The sequence below is a fragment of the Neophocaena asiaeorientalis genome, unplaced genomic scaffold (assembly GCF_003031525.2).
Source record: "Neophocaena asiaeorientalis asiaeorientalis breed wild unplaced genomic scaffold, Neophocaena_asiaeorientalis_V1.1 scaffold57, whole genome shotgun sequence".
Classification (NCBI taxonomy): domain Eukaryota; kingdom Metazoa; phylum Chordata; class Mammalia; order Artiodactyla; family Phocoenidae; genus Neophocaena; species Neophocaena asiaeorientalis.
This window is the reverse complement of record NW_020172731.1, coordinates 3,453,226-3,476,826: the sequence shown is the minus strand read 5'-3', so window position 1 is coordinate 3,476,826 and position 23,601 is coordinate 3,453,226. Positions and strand designations below refer to the sequence as shown.

Here is a 23,601-nt window from a genome sequence, read left to right as displayed (position 1 = left end):
CATTCATTGTCTTGTTTCTCTGATTGGAGAATTTGGTACTCTTCTTCCAAACCTCATCTGCAATGTGATAGAAGTTGGCTCCACTGTGGTTTACTGCTGCTTCAGTCTCCACTGTCTGGAAAATCTAGTGTCACAGTGCTACCAGGGACAGCACACAGGTTGTACACTATGCTACACATTTTCTAGGCAAGCCTTGGGTACACATACACATATAACCACACCAAAATACACACAGATGATTTTGTTAACCTGTGTCACTAGGGTCCAAAGAAATTGAAGATGAAAGACTATTTACTCATTGGAGCAGATTAATCGTTTTAGAACTAGATTGGGAAAATTTGGCATGAGTCATGGAAGCAATGCACAAGAGAAATCATTAAGCTTTGAATGTTTACTTCTTTTTTCTGAACAGTCCCTGTTGACTGAGAAATGCATGCTGTTAACTGTTAAGGCATTCTCTAGCTTTGCCAGTAAGCCATGGCGTTGTTTCCTTCTGCATCAGAGGAAGTTAAGGAAGGCATATATGTGACCTGTCTGGCTGTGTTCCTTAAAGTCAGTCTTCCAGTTTGTGACAAATTTGACATTTTGCCTGATTTAGATGTTATAGATCAGTCTTCTACAGGAATTGCACTAAGTCATGCCCCACACCCAAAGTGGTTAGAATTGTGGGCTGTGTTGGCATTAGGTAATATTAGACTTGAAAACAAGTAAGAATTCTACCAAAGGATTTAGGGACACTTCATTTCTGGTAGCATTTGCCTTTTTATTATGATATTTTTTATCATGCAGAAACAGACTAAAACCTGCTTCTTTCCTAAAACTAAGATAACCTTAGTTTTCTTCTCCATGCCGTAAGAAAATAGCTAGAATGTGCTCATTAGCAGAATTTCAAAGGAATCTACTGAAGTTCAGTGGGAACTTACTTCACATTAATATTTTCTTTGGATAGTAATGCCATGGTTGAATATGAGACAATCATCCATGTATTTTTGTTCCGATTTAGAGATTTGAAAGGAGCTCATCAGAGATGGGACTTATGTCTGAATCACCATTTCCTAGTCTTCTTGTAAGCTGATAGAACCAAAACCTGGAAGAAAAAGAAGAGGAAAATAAAACAGATCATTTCAAATTCTTTTCTTTCTGTTTTATAGTTTGTTTGCTTACAGATTTCCAAGTCAGTCTGTATCTGAATTCAGGGATATGGCTGAAAGAAGATAGTCTGAGCCTTGAAAAGAAGAAATTCTTCTCTCTCTCTCTCCTTTCCTCCCTCTGTCTTTCTAATATAAATAGACACACACACCCACCCACACACACACACACACACACACACACACTCACACTCAAATATGATGTGAGTAGAGAATTGATTTATCACAGACAACTGAGACTGTAGCGTTTAAGCTTTGTAGTACTAGTAAAAAGGGTTTTTGGTTTGATTCTATTGATCAAGAAATATGTTTTGCCTTTCTTAAGTAAAATATTTGAATTTGAATTTTATGTGAAGTTGCAGGTGACATCAAGGAGTCCACACATTATAAGACTTACATTTGTGGGCTTCCCTGGTGGCGCAGTGGTTGAGCGTCTGCCTGCCGATGCAGGGGACACGGGTTCGTGCCCTGGTCCGGGAAGATCCCACATGCCGCTGAGCCTGCGCGTCCGGAGCCTGTGCTCCGCAACGCGAGAGACTTACATTTGTGTAAGGCTTATGTGGATTTAGAAGTCAAAGCAGAATATTCTCTCAGATCAGTAGCTCTGACACAGAAGCCCTGCATGCTAAGAAAACACTGAATACATGTTGTAGAATAAGAGCTTTAAGTTGTGGGTTAGGCTCTAAAAATAACTCCAAGTGCCCAATATTTTCTGCCTTTTGCACAGCCTTACACAGTGGAGGATTTCCTAGGCTTATTTTATTAGATTGAGTAAGCAGTACACCAAGTGCCAGCGTTACTTGTAATTGAAAGCTTTATTTGTCTGCAATTTAAGGTCATGCCTTTAGAATTAAATAACATGTACTGTTGCTGATCTGTGTAGCTGCTACTTTGCTATGAATGAGAAGATGCATTTTAAAAGTATTTTTCTGAAGTAACACAATAATTTTAACTGGTGGCATTTATCTTTCAAACTTGTGATTGAAATAACTTGAGCATAGGGGAATGGTTTTCTATATAATTTAATTAGCCAGTGATCTAATAAAAGTATATTTCCCTGAAGTAGATAACTCAAGGGCAAGATAAGTTATAAGTTATCAAGTAGATAACTCAATACAGATTATAGTGGATGGCCTCATCATTTTACCCAGATATACTGTGATAACAATTTGAATTGCAACTATCACTTTCAGAATGGAGATAGTTTAACCAGATCATGGTTGATTTTATTAATTTTTATTTTAAAATAATGCACCAACATTAAAAGAAATGTGAGGAAAAATATCCATGATCTCAAGTATCATTAAATTTTAATTTATAAATACACTTAATGCAAATTTTGTATTTTATCACCATTATTGAAACAGGAGAGAGTACACTTAGAACTCAGAGGATTAATTGACCAGGGAACATGTCTAGAACAAGCTCTAAAAATGACCAGACATCATTCTTTTTACAGTATCAGCAATTTATTATTCAGTAGCTTTATATTTTATTGCTAAAAACTGTTAAACCCTCCTATAATGCAAAAGCATTGATGTCAGAGGTGCAAATGTTTGTAAGCAGATCATAACACTACAAATAAGAAAAATAAATTTCTCCCACTGAAAAAATACATGTAACCATGTCATTGCCAAAAATCATGGCTTTTAAATTAGTTGGAGATATTGCTATCAAGAATACAAATATATATCCCAAGAATTCAAGGGCTTCTATCATGTGAATGGAAGAGAAATAACTCATTACTTCCTAATACGTTTAAAAATATAGTGCTAATGTTACGTAACAATGTTGATAAGTCACGGAATCAATATAAGACGGTGTTGGTAGGGTCTCTTTCTTCTTGTACACTTGAGAGTTAATATTCACTTTGCACAGCACTATGCTATAGGGGAAATGCTGCAATATATATATATATATTTTTTTTTTTTTTTTTTAAGAAATGTTATTTCTTTTGGCTATCTCCATTTTGACCTTACACCCAACATTGCTGGCAGTCTTTACCACAAGTCTCCTTAGAAATGGCATGCACAGTATTCCTACTGAATAATTCATTTAGCATGCGCTCATTGAGTTGATTTCTACTTGTCTTCCTAGTGACATTATCACTTAATATGATCTGTAACAAAAAGTCACAATGTTTCATTCAACCAAGATAGGGACCTCTTCAAGAATGTTGTTTAAATGTTTTGGTTTGTAATAAATATATGAATCCAATAATTCTAGGGGATGTGTTTCAAGGAACAAAAAAATTTAAATTAATACTTAAAAAACTGGGATAATTCTATTTCAATTACTAATCAATATAAAGTTTGCTCCCAAAGTCTGTTGATGGTTGGTTATCATTCTTCAGCACTGTGAAATTGAGGGAGAACAGCTGTTTACTGCCCTGATTCTGTTCTTTTATATACAGATAAAGTAAAATCATGGCATATTCAAGTGAACACAGTATCTTTGGAATTGGCGACCTGTTTTACTGACACTTCCTATGACTTCAGGCAGATTATGTTGTGCTGTATTCCTTGTCTTCAGGACTCTTTAATGCAACTTTCAGTCTGATTGGCATTGCTATAGCTGATATAAGTAGTAAGTGTATTCAGTGACTGAAGAAGTAAATTGAACACACTGATGGAAATTTGGTAACCTAGCGCAGCTAAGCTCATTCTCCACCTGGATTTCTAGTTCTACTACTTTGTTATCTCTCTGATTTTTAATAATTTAGCAATTTATGTGTGAATTTTTGAGTCTCTAAATTCTATGTGTCAGATTTTGCTAAGATTTTACCTACTTAACATATTCATATTTGCTTTCAAGAGATGAAGAGTTAATTCAGGTATTCAACAACGGAATATTTTGGCCTCCTAACTTAACAGAATTTTAGTTCATGTGATAGGTGACGAACTGGACAACTTTTGTTGCCATGGTGGGTTACTAAGTGGCTTAGTTTGACTTTGAATGTCCTATGTCAGGAGACCTAGGACACTCTAGAAGAAACTTTTCTTTTCTTTCCTTTTGCCATAGCCCTTAACCCTGTCCCAAATTCAGTAGCAGTACAAACCAGGGTGTCAAAATAAATGCCTAGAAAGGATTTTAAGTAAACCTAGGGAAAGCTCAAAATATAATTTTTCTAAATGAAAGTTCCTTGATGGAATAATCAAGTGATCTTATATATATTTTCATTTAACTTGGCTCAGAACGTTTTCCTCAAAAAAATAATCAGTTTCAATGATACCTCAGCGAAGTGATGAATTAAATGAGTGAACATTCTGAATAATAAAAAATTAATCTATAAGGAGCAATTTGTTGGTAAATCATTACCTAAAATAAAAACAAGATAAGCCCTAATTAAATCAGAGCTCACAGGTAATTTATTTGTTTACTTTCAATAGGATTCAAATTATATGTTAGTTGGTAATATTTGGATTGTATAGTAAAGCACTATTAGTATACAGTCTCCTATTCATGGTATTATTGATGTACACTAAAATATGATAGGATCATTTTTAAAAGATGAAAAGAGAACAGCTACATAATAAAATAAATAGGACATATTGGGAATAGAAACCTTCCTGGATTTTTCACAAAACCCTCTAAGATTCTATCTTTCCTTTCTTTATGTCTGCTCTTTGCCTTATTTTAATTTACTATGTTAAATAGGGTTGAAATGTGAAATTTGGGCTGGTCAGTTAGTCTTTCACCCTCAGTATTTTGCCTGAAATTATAAATATAATAGGTTTGTAAAGTTGAGATAAGTATCATACAGTGCTTAATAATATGGTCTGTAGAGCCCGACTGCCTGGGTTAAGAAAACTGAACACTCCACTTACAAACTTGTAACCCTGGGCAAGTCACTGTGTTCTCTGTTTCAATGTCAACATTTATCAAGTGATGATGAGAATTGTGTGATGATAAGACTATTCTGACTTAATATAATAATTGGTGCTTTGAACAATTTAGAGCCATGCATGTTGTTTTTATCATACTGTTTTTCAAGAATACGCTGTATGTGTGTTTTTATCACAGTCAATCTAAATTTCCTGCTTGCATCTTTTGTTTCCAGGACTGTAATGGTGGGTGGGGATGGTGGGGAGAGTAGGAGGGGATAAAAGACGATGGAGGTAATGGTATAAAATACCATTCCTCCACTTGGGATCCTTTCAACGACAGCCTCGTAATCATGGTTGCCACCACGTACCACTGTGAGGGCTGGATTGGCTCTTGTACACACAGAGGAAAAAAAAAGAGGAAATTCAGCATCTGAAGAGAATGATACTGGTCTTGTGAAATAACAGAAAAGATCCCTCCACCTAATCACTCTCCCCCATAGGAAAAGCCTGTATTGCACGAATCTTTCTATTTTTTTCATAACCCCCTAAGGTATTCTACTATCCTCTTTCTTTTACCATTTCACAAAGACCTGATATACTAAATTCTATAGGTCTTATCTCCTCAAGATTATCTCTTATTGTTTTATACTTTATATTTTTATGCTATTTTAGCTTGCATTTCACCTCCCTTAAACTTGTAATAGCTCTTAAACTGACTTCTGTATCTATTGTTAAGTCTACCGTCCACACTAGGACTTCTCAACCTCACCACCCTTGGCATTTTGGGCCAGATAATTCTTTGCTGTGGGAGAACTTTGCTGTGAATTGTAGGACATTTAGCAGCTTCACTAGCGTCTACCCACTAGATGTTAATAGCTCCTCCCCCAGTTGTAGAAACCAGAAAGGTCTCTCTGTGTTGCCACATGTCCACTAGGCAGCAAAATCATCCTCAGTAGAGAACCACTGTGCCTCAATGCTTCCTGATCCATCTTCCTAAAGTATTGTTCAAATCATACCATGCCCTGTCGAAAAACTCAGAGGCTTCTCATATCATACTGAAAAAAATGTTCTGAACCCTTCAGATCTGGCCATCACTGGGTTTCCTAGTGTATTCCTTAGTCTCTTACATATTGTCACTATAATTTAGACTGGCTGATCCATGAAAAATTCTTCCGGTAGATGATAGATAGATAGATGATGAATTTTCTGGGTTTGATGGCTGTCCTCAACCAGAGTTTTCTCCCAAGTACCCTGTCCCACATCCAGCATCATCTTTCCAGATTTTTTCCTGCTTAAAACATGGTCTTGCTCAAATTTCTTCACATAGTAACTTAGTTTAAACCCCTGTTGGAATTGAGAGGGGTGTTTGATATATATATGCGTATATGTGTGTGTGTGTGTGTGTGTGTGTGTGTGTGTGTATAGTCACTGTAATTTAAAACCGTATGGTATCAGCATAGAAATAGTCTAACAGGTCAATGGAGCAAAATATTGAGCCCAGAAACAAATACCAATGATATACGTAGACAATATATAACAAAGGAGGCATTTTTCTGTCCGTGGAGATCAGGTTTTTCATTAGTGTGCTGTCTCAAGAGAGAATCCTTTTAGAATGAAAGAAAATGTGAACTTCATTCCATATACCAATGGAAATCACTTAAGTAAAAGATGTAACTATAAGTAAATATAAAAATAACAATTTCAAGAAAAACATTTAGGACATATGAATAATCTCAGATTTAGGGAGTTTTTTAAAACAATACAGGAAATCCAGTAGCTGTCAAGGAAATTACAATTTATTTTTCTACATAAAATGACATGTTTGTATAGCAAAGAGTAAATAGGCATAAATATTTAAATCACATAGTTAAAGAATGGATATCAAGGCTTCAAAATATTACAGTATTACAAAATAATAAGGAGAAATAAGAATTTCATCAGAAATGAGTTCTAGTTGGTTAATAAGTATATGAACATCTTCTCAAATTCCCTAGTCAGGGAAATGCAAATAAGGGTAACAATGGGTAACTATTTCTCACTATAGAAAGTGATGCAGTATATTTTTTCTTGTTTTTGGAAAAGTTACAGTCTTTTGAAAAAGTCTGGTAATATATTTTAAAATCAAATTGAAAACTTTACCTTCTGACCCAATAAACATTTTCCTGGGAATCTGACTGATAGATGTAAGGGTTATATGTATTAGGTTGTTTACTACAGAATAGATTGTAGTGGAAAAAAAACAATAGGCAAATGGATGAATTAACTATGGCATCAACAATTATATGAAGACTAGATTTTTGGAGGGATATTTCTGTGATAAAAGCAATATGAAGAAAAAAATATATGATATAATCCATTTTTATAGGGAAAAAACCCAGAATCTCAGAATGTGTGTGTGTCTGTGTGTGTGCGTGTGCGTGTAATTATATCAGCATGGGAAAAGGTACAGAGAAATCTATACCTGATTTTTAGGTGGAGAGAAAGGGAGAGAAATATGGATAAAACAAGAGTAGAAAAGTTTTCCGTGATTTGAAAGGATCAGGAAGCATGTATGATATAAATTTATTTTAACTCGTTTAAGAGAGTATGCCTGCTGAGTGTGCCTAAGGAGATAAATGAAAATGAACATAAACGCACATCCTTATTTAAAATAGTTTGGCTGCTATCTAACTGCATTATTTTGTGAAATAATACTCCAGCTCCACATGCTGCTTCCCCTCACAACTAAACAATATGAACAGAATTAAAGTGCAATCTCCACTGGACATCCCATTGGACTTTTGAATGATTTGCATTATATCTAATTTCATCAACATGAACAACATACTTTTTCTATACCCCTGTATAAAGGAACTCTTGCATTAGATTTAACATCATAATCAAAATTTATTTATTCACTCTTTCTTTTGACAATAATAAAATTGTTGAGTGTCTCCACTGAATCATGTAGTTTAGACTCTAGAACATGATCAACGTGTCATGGCCGTGCCCTAATCTATGAGGAGATGCAGGCACATGAGGAGATCATCATATAGGGATAGAAGTCACCATGACATGTGAATACCTGGAGTTCTCTAGGAGCCCCAAAGAGATTTAAAGCCAGAAAGAAATTAATCAAGCTTGTTTTCTTTCTACCCATTCTTTGAATGGATCATAGGGATAAAAGGCTTTTTGTTTACTTTATAGTATGGTTTGTAATGAATCCAATTTTAGTGTTATCAGTATGTTATTGAGTTGGATTTCAAGAATGAAATATCATTTTAAATAACATGTACATTCAAAATTTTTATCGAACACATTGCTTGTTAATTAAGTATTCTACTTCTTGTTCATGGAACATCTAGAATTTGGGGAACCTTAAGTGTATTCCTGAGAGTAATTATATATATATATATATACATATGAACTCTGTTCATTCCCCAAAATTAAAACTGTGCATGGGTTCATTATACAATTTGCGTTGTATAATATAATATACAAATAATTTTCTTTCTTTAAAATTAAATTTTATTTTATAGTTCTCTCTCTCTGGATAGTTTACTGTGGCAGCATGCCTTTATTATATAAAAAAATAAAATAAATTTCACTTTAAGAACTTTAACTCTTTCAACTAAAAGAGACTAGTTAGTTTTCATTTGTCAGCAGCCATATACTGTTCCAAAGTTTATGAGGTTGGGTTTTTTTTTTGCGGTACGCGGGCCTCTCATTGCTGTGGCCTCTCCCGTTGCAGAGCACAGGTTTCAGACGCGCAGGCTCAGCGGCCATGGCTCACGGGCCCAGCCGCTCCGCGGCATGTGGGATCTTCCCGGACCGGGGCACGAACCCGTGTCCCCTGCATCGGCAGGCGGACTCTCAACCACTGCGCCACCAGGGAAGCCCTGAGGTTGGGTTTTTAAACCATATCATGTTCTATTTTAATCTATAAATTTGATTTTAGAAAGCCCTATTAAAACAATGAACAAAAATATCCATATAGATTCAATATATTTCTTAAATTTATGATAATTTAAGAGTTAATTTGACAAAGGCAGGGATGGCTTCATGGGTATGTGGTGTATGACCTGGCTGTTGCAAAGGGACCTACTTTGGGAAGGACCCTGTGCTTGGATTAAAGCTCTGCTACAGCCATCTTGAAATTCATAATAATGTTATCTTTGAATTTATGTTTTGTATGTGAAGTCCACTGGGACAACAAAGCATGAATATGAGCATCGGAGCTGCAAGGTGGCAGCTGTGCAGGTCCAGGCCTGAGGGCACAGCAGGAAGTACAGAAGCCAAGCAACGGGCCAGGCAGCAAGGCACACATATGCATGCCTCAGCAGTCTGGGATGCTATACGTCCCCAGTGTGGCCAAGCCGGAGCTGGGCTCAGGTTAGCAGTGGCAAAGGCAGCAGCAGTGTGACATGGAGTGGCTTCCCATGCCAGCAAGGATAGCACCATGGTAAGGGCCACCTGCCTATCAGTCTCAGGAGCCCATCTCCAAAGAATCTACACAAATATTAAATCTCTTGCCTAAGTTCCAAGACAGAACCTGCAGAGCTCAAGCAATAAACTTTATCAATAAATTATTACAAAATAAAGGAGTTCACATGGCCATTGAAATAAAGGTTATCAGGGAGTTATTAAAATTCTTGAGTGTGAAATGTCCAGATCTGAAAAATCCTGCAACACTGCAAAGCAAATATACACAAGCCTAGAAATATGGATTACATTTACAGATCATCACATATAATGAAAAATGACACTATTTTCATATGAAATTTTAAATAAGCCAGTTATTAACAAGGAAGACAATTTTTAAATTAAATTTTCCTTGTAATTGAAAATATAGGGGCTTCCCTGGTGGCGCAGTGGTAGAGAGTCTGCCTGCCGATGTGGGGGACACGGGTTCGAGCCCCGGTCTGGGAAGATCCCACATGCCGCGGAGAGGCTGGGCCCGTGAGACATGGCCACTGAGCCTGCGTGTCCGGAGCCTGTGCTCCGCAACGGGAGAGGCCACAGCAGTGAGAGGCCCGCGTACCGCAAAAAAAAAAAAAAAAAAAAAAGAAAATACAGGAATAGAATACATAAACAGGCATTATGGATTATATAAAAATCATGAAACTACTTTTGGTTTCTTGTACGACCTGGGCAAGTTATAGGAAATGTCAGAGGAAATATTAAAATATCATTGCATACATTTACATTTAGCATTAAATTCAGTATAAAAGCAGTGTAGGGCTTCCCTGGTGGTGCAGTGGTTGAGAATCTGCCTGCCAATGCAGGGGACACGGGTTCGAGCCCTGGTCTGGGAAGATCCCACATGCCGCGGAGCAACCGGGCCCGTGAGCCACAACTACTGAGCCTGCGTATCTGGAGCCTGTGCTCCGCAACAAGAGAGGCCGCGATAGTGAGAGGCACGCGCACCGCGATGAAGAGTGGCCCCCGCTTGCCACAACTAGAGAAAGCCCTTGCACAGAACGAAGACCCAACACAGCCAAAATAAATAAATAAATAAAAATAAAAACAGTGTAAAGGTTCTTTGTTGTGATGGAATTGTTCTGTACGTTGACGGTGATGATGAATACAGGAACCTACACGTAATAGAATTGCATAAAACTAAATACAAAAATGAGTACACATTTAGTGAAATATGAATGAGATCAGTGGATTGTAGCCATGTCAATTTCCTGTTGTAACATTGCACTATAGTTTGCAAGATGTCACCATTCAGGGAAACTGATGAAGGGTACATGAGATATTTCTCTATCATTTCTTACAATCTCCATGTTAATCTATAGTTATTTTAAAATAAAAACTAATTTAAAAAATCACATTCAGTTTCATGAATGTGATTTATATGAAGAGTTAATCCTAATTAAAATGTATTCCATGAGAATTATCAGCTCCAAATGTACTAAAATTTTTACATTAAAATAATTTATCGGGGCTTACCTGGTGGTGCAGTGGTTGAGAGTCCGCCTGCCGATGCAGGGGACACGGGTTCGTGCCCCGGTCAGGGAAGATCCCACATGCCGCGGAGCGGCTGGGCCCGTGAGCCATGGCCGCTGAGCCTGCGCGTCCGGAGCCTGTGCTCCGCAACGGGAGAGGCCGCAACAGTGAGAGGCCCACATACCGCAAAAAAAAAAAAAAATAATAATAATAATAATTTATCAAAAATTTATCCTAATGTCCCAGGCTATAAAATACTCTTAATAGTTCCAGTAACAGTTGCATCAACAGAAAGATCTTCCTCAAAATTAAAAATGTATCAGAAATTATTTGTGATCTTGCATTAGCCAAAAGCAACATGTCATTTTCAATTTTATCACTGAAGATGAAATTATTAATTGTATGAGTTTTGATGACCTAAGGAATGAATTTGTCAGAAAATTATGCCAGAAAAATTTTATGATCAATCAAGATATCACAGTAGTATAGTATTACTTGTATTTTATATAGTTATGACAGCAATATTTCACTTTTTGAAATGTGTAAATTTGTGTTGTTACTCAACTAGCACTATTTTCCTAAGTTTTATAAGTAAAAAAATATTTTAAGGAAAAGTCTTTATATATTATTATCTTTAACAGTATCCTTTTTCCCTACATTTTGCACTAAAGCGCTTCAGATTTTTATTTTGCACTGGGTCTCATAAATTATGTACATCCTGGACTAGGGAGTTTGAGACAAATTGATCAAAAAAGTCCTTTAAATTTTATCAGACACTATATAAAACATATTGAACAGCTTATTTTTGTAGAATTGAGCTTAGAATAAAGTTTTGAAATGACATCAGAAATTGCATCTAATAACTAATCTCTGAAGTCAGGTTTTTTTTTCAGTGTCTGCCAAGATGTTATTTTGCTTATTTTATTCTATTTTATTTTATTATTTTATAGAAAGCCAACAAGATTCATCCATCAACAACCCTGACATTTGAATTTCAATAAACATTACTCACATTACTCAGAAAAGGCTTCAAGGAAGTCTTTTCATTTATCAGATCTGTATTTCCAAATTATGTTTATTTTTCATTTAAGACATATAGGACTAGGGACTACACAAGTCTACCATTTGGACTTTCAAAATCTAACATCATGGTTTTGATAAAAATTCCTATACTTAAGCCTATCTGCTTCACATCTACCTGCAGCATTTCTCAGCTTGCAAATATATTGCTAGAGAATGACCAGATTTCCTGGAAACTTTAAAATGAGCTAATCAGCGTTCATTCATTATCCCAAAAGGAATGTTTAGTTTTTAAAATAACACATCAAAAACTGACTAGGATTGTGTATTATAACAGTAGACTATTTCTCTTTCATTTTTCTGGGTAAGCGTTGAAAAACATCGTCATGTGATTAGCTACTGGGGAGAAGTACCTGTGTAAATGCTCCATTACAAGAATGTTATAATGCTTCTGTGTACGGGTCATACTTTTTCATGGATTTTCTTCTGCTATCCTAATGGTTCAGTCTACTTCCTCTTTTCTCTTCTGCTGCAGAATGACTCTTGGGGAAAGCAGTATTCATACGCACTCTTCAAAGCGATGAGTCACATGCTGTGCATCGGGTACGGAGCCCAGGCCCCAGTGAGCATGTCTGACCTCTGGATCACCATGCTGAGCATGATCGTGGGAGCTACCTGCTACGCCATGTTTGTTGGCCACGCCACAGCTCTAATCCAGTCTTTGGATTCTTCAAGGCGGCAATATCAAGAGAAGGTAATTTGTTTTATCTCTAATACGTTCAGTCAGCTAGTTTGTAAACTTAATTGTGTTCCGATAACTAAACTATGCCCTCTATCAAAACTACAATGAGATAAAATGTTTAAAGGAGGAAAACACAATCTGTTTCCATATTTTGAAGTGTCTTCAAGGTGGTCCTTGTAGCTTTTGTTTCCAATTTCTCTCTTGAATAATACATATTTTTTTTAAAAATCTGAATTTTCATTCACAGAAAAAAATAGTTACCTGTTTCAAAATGTATGAAGCTAATTTAAGGTATTATCATGGTTCATGTTCTATAATTTTTCAAGTTAAGATAATATAAAGACTTTTCTTATACAGTTAGAAAAATATGTTGTTAGCTGATTAAATGCAGAAGGCAGACATTGCACGTCTCTCTGTGCCTCTCTGCATGTTACAATCATAATTTATATTAAGTCCATATGCATAGCTGAACATATGTTGCCCTTGTAGCTAGATAAGTCACCACACACCCTCTTTAAAATGCATATTAACAGCTGCTATCATACATTCACATGCACAATATGTTAATTTAAATGACTGGTGCTCTAAACTTTTCTCAAAAGAGAGACAAAAAGTAAATTCGTTCACTGATTTATTCATCGGATTTTTTTAATATGCTGAATTACTTTGGTTGGGACTAGACCTTGGATAATCAGCCAGTACTTATATTCTTCACCAAATATCAGTAACTTTCTGACAGATAAGAATGTGGGGTTTTTTTGTTGTTTTTTTGTTTTGTTTTGGTTTCGATTTTTTTTGCGGTACGCGGGCCTCTCACTGTTGTGGCCTCTCCCGTTGCGGCGCACAGGCTTCGGATGCGCAGGCTCAGCGGCCATGGCTCACAGGCCCAGCCGCTCCGCAGCATGTGGGATCTTCCCGGACCGGGGCACGAACCTGTGTCCCCTGCATCAGCAAGCGGACTCTCAACCACTGCGCCACCAGGGAAGCCCAATAAGAATGTTTTATAACTGAAGGAAGACTTTCTAATGTGGGAGCTCTGTTGAACATGACAGAATATATAATATGCACCTTGCCAAAGGACATATCTGAAAGTAATGGTTAAAATAGTTCTAGAATACGTCTCTTGGTGAGTGATAACAGCTTAGACTCATAATTACTCACAAAACAGCCAAAGATCTTTCATTTGTGGCTTTATTTACAGAAGTGTTCAACACTTTAGTCACACAATAGGAAAAAAGGGAACCTAGATACTTTATTTCCCTTGAATTTAATTACGCTGCCACCAACTATTACAGTGAGCAAGCTGATGTCTTATTACTGAAGTAATGAAAAGACGAACCACCAAAATAGCTTCAAGGTTCATTTTAAAATAAAGCCTCCAATTAAACTGCAAAGAACGAAGCACATAGTAAGGGGAAAGAAACTTCATACAATCGTGATTTTTAGTAAAAATTATATGCTCAATAGAATTTGGGCTAAATTTATGGGGATTTGAGATAAGACTACATATATGTTTCTGTTACACTATTTCTTTTTCCCTTTCAGTGGGTATTGCTTTTCATAAAAATGCTCTTTCCCACTTCCTTTTTGCCTACATCACTGCTACATATTTTCTTAAAAATAAACAAATCTTGGGCTTCCCTGGTAGTGCAGTGGTTGAGAGTCCGCCTGCCGATGCAGGGGACACGGGTTCGTGCCCCGGTCCGGGAAGATCCCATATGCCGCGGAGCGGCTGGGCCCGTGAGCCATGGCCGCTGAGCCTGCGCGTCCGGAGCCTGTGCGCCGCAACGGGAGGCCGCAACAGTGAGAGGCCCACGTAACGCTAAAAAAATAAAAACTAAAATAAAATAAACAATCTTTAATTTCTAGGACTGCGTTTATTAGCATTGTATTGCCTATTAAGTCAATTCACCATTTTTATGTTCTTAGACCTGCTCTATAAGCCACGTTTAACTTGGCAACCCAAGTTATTCAACTATGTAGTCATAAACATTTACATGCAAATATGTTATGATGTTCTTCATAATTCAAGTCATCAAATTCTTGATCTTACAAGTGCTTAATAGAGGGCAAGGATACTGGGGTAACTTTTTGTTACTTTCTGACATTTGAAGCAATTTAGTCAGGAATAGCTGATTAAAGAAATATAATTTTTTTTGGTCTCCAAACCAAGATCTGTCAAGAAGTTTGGTTCTAGAATACCATTTCCATTTTCTACTCAGCATAATTTAGGTCTTAAAGACATTGTGTTACTTTTTTAAATGTATACTTTTATGAACAATAAATGTCTTATTTTCAATTCAGTCTTACAGAATTGTTCTGCATAATGTATGATTGGCTTGCAGTTTCCTTTGTGATTTGGCACTTTGGGGGTTTTTTTAGATAAAATACTCATAACACAGAATTCACCAGTAACTGTTTTAAAGTGTACAGTTCAATGGTGTTCAGTCCATTCATAATGTTATGCAAGCAGCACCACTATCTAGTTGTAAGACACTTTCATCCTTTAAGCATTAAGCAGTCACTCCCCATTTTCCCCTCCCCCATCCCAAGGCAACTACTAGTCTGCTTTCTTCCTATTGATTTCCCTATTCTATATATTTCATATAAATACGATCATATAATACGTGACCTTTTAAAATATTTTTGCGGCTCATCCAGTTTGTATCATGTATCAGTGCTTCATTCCTTTTTACGGCTGATTAATGTTCCATTAATTAGTTAATTAATGTTTTGTTTATCCATTTATGAGTTGATGGATTTTGAGTTGTTTCTACCTTTGGCTACTGTGAATAGTGCTGCTGTTAACATTCGTGTACAAGTATTTATTTGCGTACCTATTTTCGTTCCTTTAGGTGTATACCTAAGAGTGGAATTGCTGGGTCATATAATAATTCTAGGTTTAACTTTTTGAGGAACTGATTAATTATTTTTGTAGTTAGTTTTTGTCTTTAGGAATTGGAACCATCTGCCATGGACGTCTGCAAAATTAATAGTGATACTACTTTCACTGCCATGTATCCAGTAACATATTTTTGATGCAAAAGAAGTGAGCTGTAACCAATAGCTATTATAGTAGCCTTTCAGAATGTGTTGGTCTTCAACCACCTAATCTGGCTCCAGAATTCATTCCTCTCCATCACTTACCATATTCTTTGTCTCAGGTGAACATATTTTTAAGTCTAGTCTGCTACAAGTCACCTAGCCCACTATTTTAGTTTGGAATCTCAGAGTCATTTAATTCTTCCTTCCCAGGGAACATCTCTTCAATCTGGATCCTCCAAGTTTAAGTAGTTCTATCATCCCGAGCAGTAGAATAAGGTCCTCTGATTATGAGATCCTAATCTACACAATATACCAATGCTGATAATCTGACAGGGTTATAGTGTCGATCATCCTCATTGTTATTACTTTCTCTCTTGACCAAAAAAATGTGTGATGATCTTTATATTGTCACATTGCAGGTTAAACTTGGACTTGAAGCACATAGTATGCTGCTCATTTCATGAGCTATCATATTTTGTATTCTTTTACATTTCAGACAGCTATGTTTCCCCCTTCTCTTAGGTATAGACTTTATGGTGTAAAATGCATAGTATTTAAATTGTGCCTCCCCTGATGCTCTGCTCTGGATTACCAGCAGTCTGCATAGTTTCTGTTACTGGTTACTGAAGAAGCTCAACTTTGAAATATCCAAACACAGTGGTTTTGTTTTGTTTTGTTATTTTTATCTCCAGTTACGGTTTTTATTTAGTGAGGTTCATCTTTCCTGGGCAAATTAAATCTTTCCGCATCCCTACCCAGGACTTTGTGGGGCTGGAAGAGCCAGGAGTGAGAAAGCTGGGCTTGCCCTGTAGGCTCACTTCTCTCTCCTATTATAAGCCTACTAGGAGCTGCTGTTATGTCTTCTCATCAATGTGGAAGATAGCAGTGAGGAGGAAAGGGAAGGGAAGAGGCAGTTTGGATGCACCTGCTAGAGCTGTTAAACTAGTGTCCCTGGGTGGGTCTGGCAGATAAATAAAACTGGCACTTTCTTTGAGAGATCCTTTGGGCATTTTAGGTGAGCCCCATTGAGTCCCTGCACTTCCCTAGAAAAGGCCCTGAGAATTTGGCAGTCATCTGCAGCCTCTTTCTGCTGAGGGCTCCTTGCTCTGCCAGTGGGCACTCTTGGACAGGACCGAAGATGTAATGCTGGCCCTCTTGTATCACTCAGGTCTGGTCCACAGAGAAGCCCTCATGCATCCCTCTCTTAGCCCATCTCTCAGCACTGCTGCCTCCTCCACCAAAGCAATGAGGAGCCTGTGTCTAGCCTTCTTCAGTTCCTTGGCAGGAGTCAGGCCCCAGTGTCCACAGGCTATTTACATGTTTTCGGAGGTGATCAGACCCCAGACTCACGTCTCTCAACTAGTGAACTTACTTCAAAAATCCCCAAGTGATTTTCTTGAAGCTCCCCCGACAGGTCAAGTGTTAGAAGATAGCCTCCCCTATCCCAAAGCGGGCTGGGAAAGGGACTCAGAGAAGAGCAATCATTCTCCTCAAAGAAATCAGTTTCTTATCATCAGGAAAATTCTCACTCTACTCTCTGACCTCTGTAGACCTGCAGAAGTCTTGATCCTTGGATCATCGTTTACAATTGTAAACCCATGTAGGAGAGAGGAGCTTCAGAATATCTATCAGATATTCTGATATCTCAGATAAGCAGTTCAGTGAACATGAGGAAGGAAGAGTAAGGCCTAGTCTAGCAGCTTTTTAGACCTTTTTTTAAATCTCAGCTCTTCTCAAAGCCTCTTCCACAGGTAATGGAAATTAATCATAAACATACACATATGTATACATATATATGGTTTATTGTTGAATTACGTATATAATTGTTTCCTGGTCAACTGAGTTTGGAAATGTTGATTGAAACAATGAATTGAAAAGGTTTTTTGCTATAAATTTGTGTGCCCTGAGCATTAAACATTTTGTCTCTGCCCTCTATGCCAAACCCCCATGTATTTTTTTTTTTCTTTTTTTTTTTTTGCGGTACGCGGGCCTCTCACTGTTGTGGCCTCTCCCGTTGCAGAGCACAGGCTCTGGACGCGCAGGCTCAGCGGCCATGGCTCACGGGCCCAGCCGCTCCGCGGCATGTGGGATCTTCCCTGACCTGGGCACGAACCTGTGTCCCCTGCATCGGCAGGCAGACTCTCAACCACTGCGCCACCAGGGAAGCCCCCCCACATGTATTTTAAGTGATTAATGTACACTTTGGGAAACACCTATCTAGACATACTGCTCACAGTGACCATTCCTTTTTTTTAAACTGACCTTGGATAGTTACTACCTTCTCTAGATATATCCACAGTTCATCTAGTCTTGAAATGAAACTGCTTTAGATCACTGTGTCTTTATACTGTTGTATCTTAGTCCTTACACTTGGGCACCCCTGGGACGCCTACTATTATATCTAAATTTGTCACTCTCTTTCCTGTCAAATAATCATAGTTATAGCAGCTTTTAGGTGTACAATTTTCCTTCTGTAATAAGCAAGAATTTTAACACAAAACACATTATGAATTTAGAGTAAGAAGTTTTCAACTCCCTTGGTGTACCTGATGTACATGAATGATTTTTAGTGTGAAATTTGAACATGACAACAAATATTTAATTGTATGAAGAAATTATCAAATTGAAATAACTTTATATACTGAATAACTTCTGAATCCAGGAAGCAGAGTGTATATAAATCTAAGGCAGGTGCAGGAATGATTTGTTTAAACAGACTGTGCTTTCTAGTGATAGAGCACAAGGCAGTGAGCCAGTGCTGCCCTGGGCTTCAAATATTGATTTTGTTGCCTAAAATTGTAAAAACTACTGATTCTTCATTTAATAATGATAAGAAATTGAAATTCCAAATTTATCCAAATGGACAAAATTTTATCAGGTTGGCAAGTGTTTATATGATGTCCATTAAAATCCCTTTGGAATAAGGAGGTACAGTTTAATGTAAGTAGTCTCTCAACCATACAGGTGAGTTATATGTAATCCTGCATGAAACCATATTGAGTTATACAATTTTATGTAATCATATGAAAAACACTATATCCTAAACCAAGTCAGTTCAGACAAATATTATTTCCTTGGTTTTAATTCATAATCCATAGATACTTATTCTTTCCTTGTAAATGAAGGACTATAGTCAGGACTGTCACATAAATTTCTTATTCCCCAGAAATATTTTTAATCAGTCTAATCTTCCAAATTTGTATAAGGCAAGGTTATGACCAGAGACAAAAGGCTGGACACTAAGACCTGCTCTCATTTTCAAGCTACTTAAATCCCATTTGCAAGAAAGCAAATTTCAGGTCATTTAAAATAAAGTGATTATGGCTAATACATATACTTTCATGGTAATATGCCCTTCAAAAAGAATTTGGTTGGAGGACGAATGATGCCAAACCAACTTTTAAACTCTTATGGATCTCACGGCCAAATCTCTCTTCCAGCCACATAATTATTGTTCTCGCAACAAACCAAATGATTCTGACCTGCCTCCAGAACCTTTCATCCTCCCTCCTTACATACTTTAATCCCTTTTAGTGTTTACACAGGTCTGCCCTTCCCTTTGGAAGACTGTGACACCTTCCCTGATTATCCCAAGCTATAATAATCTGTTTATTGTGTACATTCTCTATGTTCAGAGGGAATTTAACACCATGATGGGAAGACCTGTGTCTTTGTTATTGTGTATTTCAGCCACACACATAGAAGCCTCAGTGCTGCGATACTCAGAGGGGACGGTGAGGATTAAGAATATTTACAGGTGTCCAAATTTTTTTTTTATTTTTGCGGTACGCGGGCCTCTCATTGTTGTGGCCTCTCCCGTTGCGGAGCACAGGGTCCGGACGCGCAGGCTCAGCGGCCATGGCTCACCTGCTCAGTCGCTCCGCGGCATGTGGGATCTTCCCAGACCGGGGCACGAACCCGTGTCCCCTGCATCGGCAGGCGGACTCTCAACCACTGCGCCACCAGGGAAGCCCACTGAGTGCATTCTTAGTGGGAAGAGGTGGCTCTAAAATCAATATACATTCATCAAAATGTTTCATGGGTTTTCTTCATTATTAGTAAATGCCTTCTTCCTTCCTTTACAAATGAGGATGCCATGAGCAAAACTCCCACATGGTTCCTTAATTAGTTGGAAAGATTTCCAATTCGGCTATACTATATACTTTTGCTTCCCAGGAGCTGAATTTTACGTACTCTGGTATATTAAACTGGTAGTACTGCCAAACATTCTCAGGCCAGGGCAGCCCTCAGACTGGGAATATCTGCGAGAGTTTCTCATAGAAAAATAGCAGTGCCATAACCCTTGTGTTAGCTTCATGTGGCCACTTGAGCTGCTAACAAATTGGGCTCCTGGCAGAATAATACTTTATGTGATCAGTTGGGAAGAGTGTTAGTACATTAACTGAGTACTGTTATAGAGATAGGTACAAGTAAAGGTAGGGAGCTTGAGGCTGTTAATTTAACCAAGGAGAAAAACAGAATTTTGCCTATTGTAAATCTCTTTTACTAATGATTTTCAATCTTTGTATTTTAATATATCCCAGTGGTATCCCTTTCACTCGGTGATACTTTCCGTACCAAAACTCAGTGGTATATGCTGAAATTTCCTGCGTCTTTGTTGTGGGTATTCATGGTTTCAGGACTGTATGAGTTGCTAAAGATTTGTCCTCACCAATCCTTCTTTAGTTCTTTGCAGTTTACATTTATCATTGACAACATATCTGATACCTGTTTCTAATGGCTCTAAAGTAGAGTTGTATTTTCTACTATTTTCTTTTATTGGTTGATGTATGGATATAATTTTTTTAGAAATGTTTGAATTTTCATTTGAATGTCCTCCTTGAAGTTCTTTTTCAAGTGTTTTGCTGTATTGTATTTGTGTCCCTTATATGTCATAAGACATAAGTACACTATTAATCACTTTTACAGGGCAAAAGCTTGTCACCAGGGATCCACTAATCTGACAAAAACCCGCAATGGACAAGAATCACTGCATGTACTTGGATTTGTTTAGTTAGATCACTGGGATCCATTGGAAATGGGCCTTGAAGAATGTAGAGGAAATCAACAGGCAGAGATGATCACCACTGGAGAAATGCCCTAGAAAAGAGCCCTAATTGTGAGAAGATTCTTGGCTGACAGGAACAAAATGTGCAAAGGCCCAGAGGTGGCCATGTGTGGGGAATATTGAATTGTCTAGTTTGAGTGAAGTGAAAACTACCTTGCTGGGCAAAGTGTGAAATTAGTTTCAGTTACGGTCCACCTAAGAATAGTTTTCAATGCTGGAGGGATGAGACTGTGCATTGGGAAAAGGATAACCCTTGCAAAATTTTAGCAATGGTAGTCATTGAAATTGTCTTTTAAGAAAGTAAATCACAGTCATGCATGAAATATGGTGTACTCCTAGCCTAGACTGTAAGGGTCCAAAAGCAAATAGATCACTTCATAAATGCTTACTGATAGAATCATTAGCCCAAATATATTAACAGAACAAGAATGCCAGCCTTTTAAGTAGATAGGGACACTCTGATCAATAAAACTGCTGGAAACAACAGTCTTTTATAAAGAAGTAGGATCCCAATAGTCTTTGGAGTTAAGGTGTCATGTGAGTTGAGTCTCAAGTAATCCACTTTTTATCCATGTGATGCATATTTATTGAATGCTTACTATGTGTCAGGCCTGGTACAGGATGCCACGCATACAAAGTGAGCAAACAGATATGGTACCTTCTCTCATGATGATTCTTGTAGTACAGTAGGGGTGAGGGAGGGGCATGACACAGTAACAAGGTTCACAGAAAGCAATAAATTATAAAAATTTTAAAGTGCTAAGAAGGGAAATGTGAAGGTCTGCTAAGAGATTTTTAGTCTCTGACTTGATTCATATGGGATGTGGTGGGAGTGGGAGAGAAGCAAAATTAATATTTAGGAAGAGACCTGAAGAATGAATAGAGGTAAGATAGTGAAGTAAACAGCATGGGAAAAAGCACTGAGTGTGAAAAAGCTTGGCGTGATTCAGGAACAGACAAAAGGAAAGTGTGACTAGAGCACAGAGATAAGTGAAATGGCTCTGGATGAGACTGGAGAGACTGACATGGGTCAGGGTGGATGGCACCTCACAGGCCTACTTAGCCATGTTGTATTTTAGCCTAAATGCTATGAGAGTCTAGTAAGAATTTGACGCCAAAGAGTGGTACAATTAGATTAGATTTTTTTAAAAGAGTGTTCAGTCAACAGTGTGCCTAATAGATTAAAGTATAGCAAAAATAGCCTAGGGCTCTTTGTCATTACGTAAAGGGGCCAGTGCTAGGATTGGTGGAAATATTAAATTGGGTGGAAATATTAAGCAGGCCATTCCACATTGAATAAATAGTACTCAGGGCAAATGCTGAGCTGCTATAAGAAGAAGATCCAACAAGTCAGTGCCCTAAAGAACTGTATAATTTTGCTAATAAACTCTACGTGATGAGAGGCCAGGTCAGTGGGATGACACTGCTCCAGGTGGTCATTTGCAGGACAGATTCTTCCAAGTTGTTCCTCGACTATCACCTGGAACCGTATTTTCCAATATTTTATATGAATTATCATTACCTGGAGAGCCTGTTGAACAGATTTGTGGACCCCACTTCCAGAGTTTCTGATTCATTAGGCCTAGGGTAGGGCCTGAGAATTTTTATTTCCAACAATATCTCAGGTGCTGCTACTGGTCCAGAGACCACCTTTTGAGAACCACTTCCCTAGGGTATTGTTCTTGTCTGCACGTTTGAAGCTATGCTTCGGACATGTCTGCCTTCTAGCTCATGATGAGAGGAAGGAGAGAGATACACATCACTTCTACTCACATTCCGTTGATGAGAACTTATACCTGTTGATACTCAAGGAGGCTGAGAAATTTAGTCTAGCTGGGCAAATTTGTGACCAACTAGCAACTCTATACAATATAGAAGAGACAGAGAATGGATTTGGTGTAAAACTGGTGGCCTCTGCCACAGATACTAGAGCGAAAATGAGTCAGGAAAATGCTTGGGATTTTCTAGGAAGCGTACATTTTGGACGGGTTATAGCATACTTGAAAAACAATAGTAGATACAAGGCCTAAAGCCATTTGTACCGGTTTGGTAAGTAATGGAGAGCCATTGAGATTTTGAATATATCCTGACTCTGTAAAAAGAAAGATGATAGAGAATGGGGAGATATATGGAACAAGAGATGATAGAATAAAATGGAAGAAAGAATTTATGTCTTCCATTAAGCCATCTGTTAGTAAAATTGAAATGGGTTATCTAGAATGCTTCTAATGCACTGTGTCTTATCTACCAGGGGTAATGAAGTGTCCTTAAATAAAACATTAGTGAGATGTATATTCTTTATTAAAAAAGATATTACTGTTAAAAAAATCTATTATATCAAAATCTTAGGTACCAATAATTTTATCTTCCCTTGCTTTTCAGTTGTGATCTGATCATACTAAATCACCACTGTGGATTTTTTTCTGTCATTTTCAATGAAAAACAATTCATAAAAAACAGAATTACACCAGATGTGTCATAAAATAGCATTCACTATTCACTATCTGAAGTAGGATTTTTTTTTTCTGAAGATTATATGAAATGAAATAAGAACTCATGAATTTAGAACTGAGTATACTGATAGTCTGAACTTGAAATACAAATTTACAACTTGGATATACAAATGAAGCAAGTATAAACCTCTTTGATGCAAAATATTTTCAACTTTTTTTGGACTATAGCAATATTTTACTTAAACAATATTTTACTTAAATGCAATATTTAACAATAACAAAATACAATATGATCATTGTGTTTATTATTATCCTATTGTTAGCAATAACAAAATAACAATAACACAAACTTAATTAAAGTGTACCT

General features: G+C 37.3%; 1 protein-coding gene across 1 annotated transcript in view; it reads left to right on the top strand.

Annotated features, from left to right (window-relative positions):
- The window catches only part of HCN1 (hyperpolarization activated cyclic nucleotide gated potassium channel 1), a 369,296-nt gene that overhangs the window by 242,966 nt on the left and 102,729 nt on the right, over positions 1-23,601 (top strand). The window contains exon 4 of the mRNA XM_024740359.1: positions 12,462-12,680. Coding sequence (XP_024596127.1) covers positions 12,462-12,680 — 219 coding nt within the window. The remainder of the gene's footprint in view (positions 1-12,461; positions 12,681-23,601) is intronic.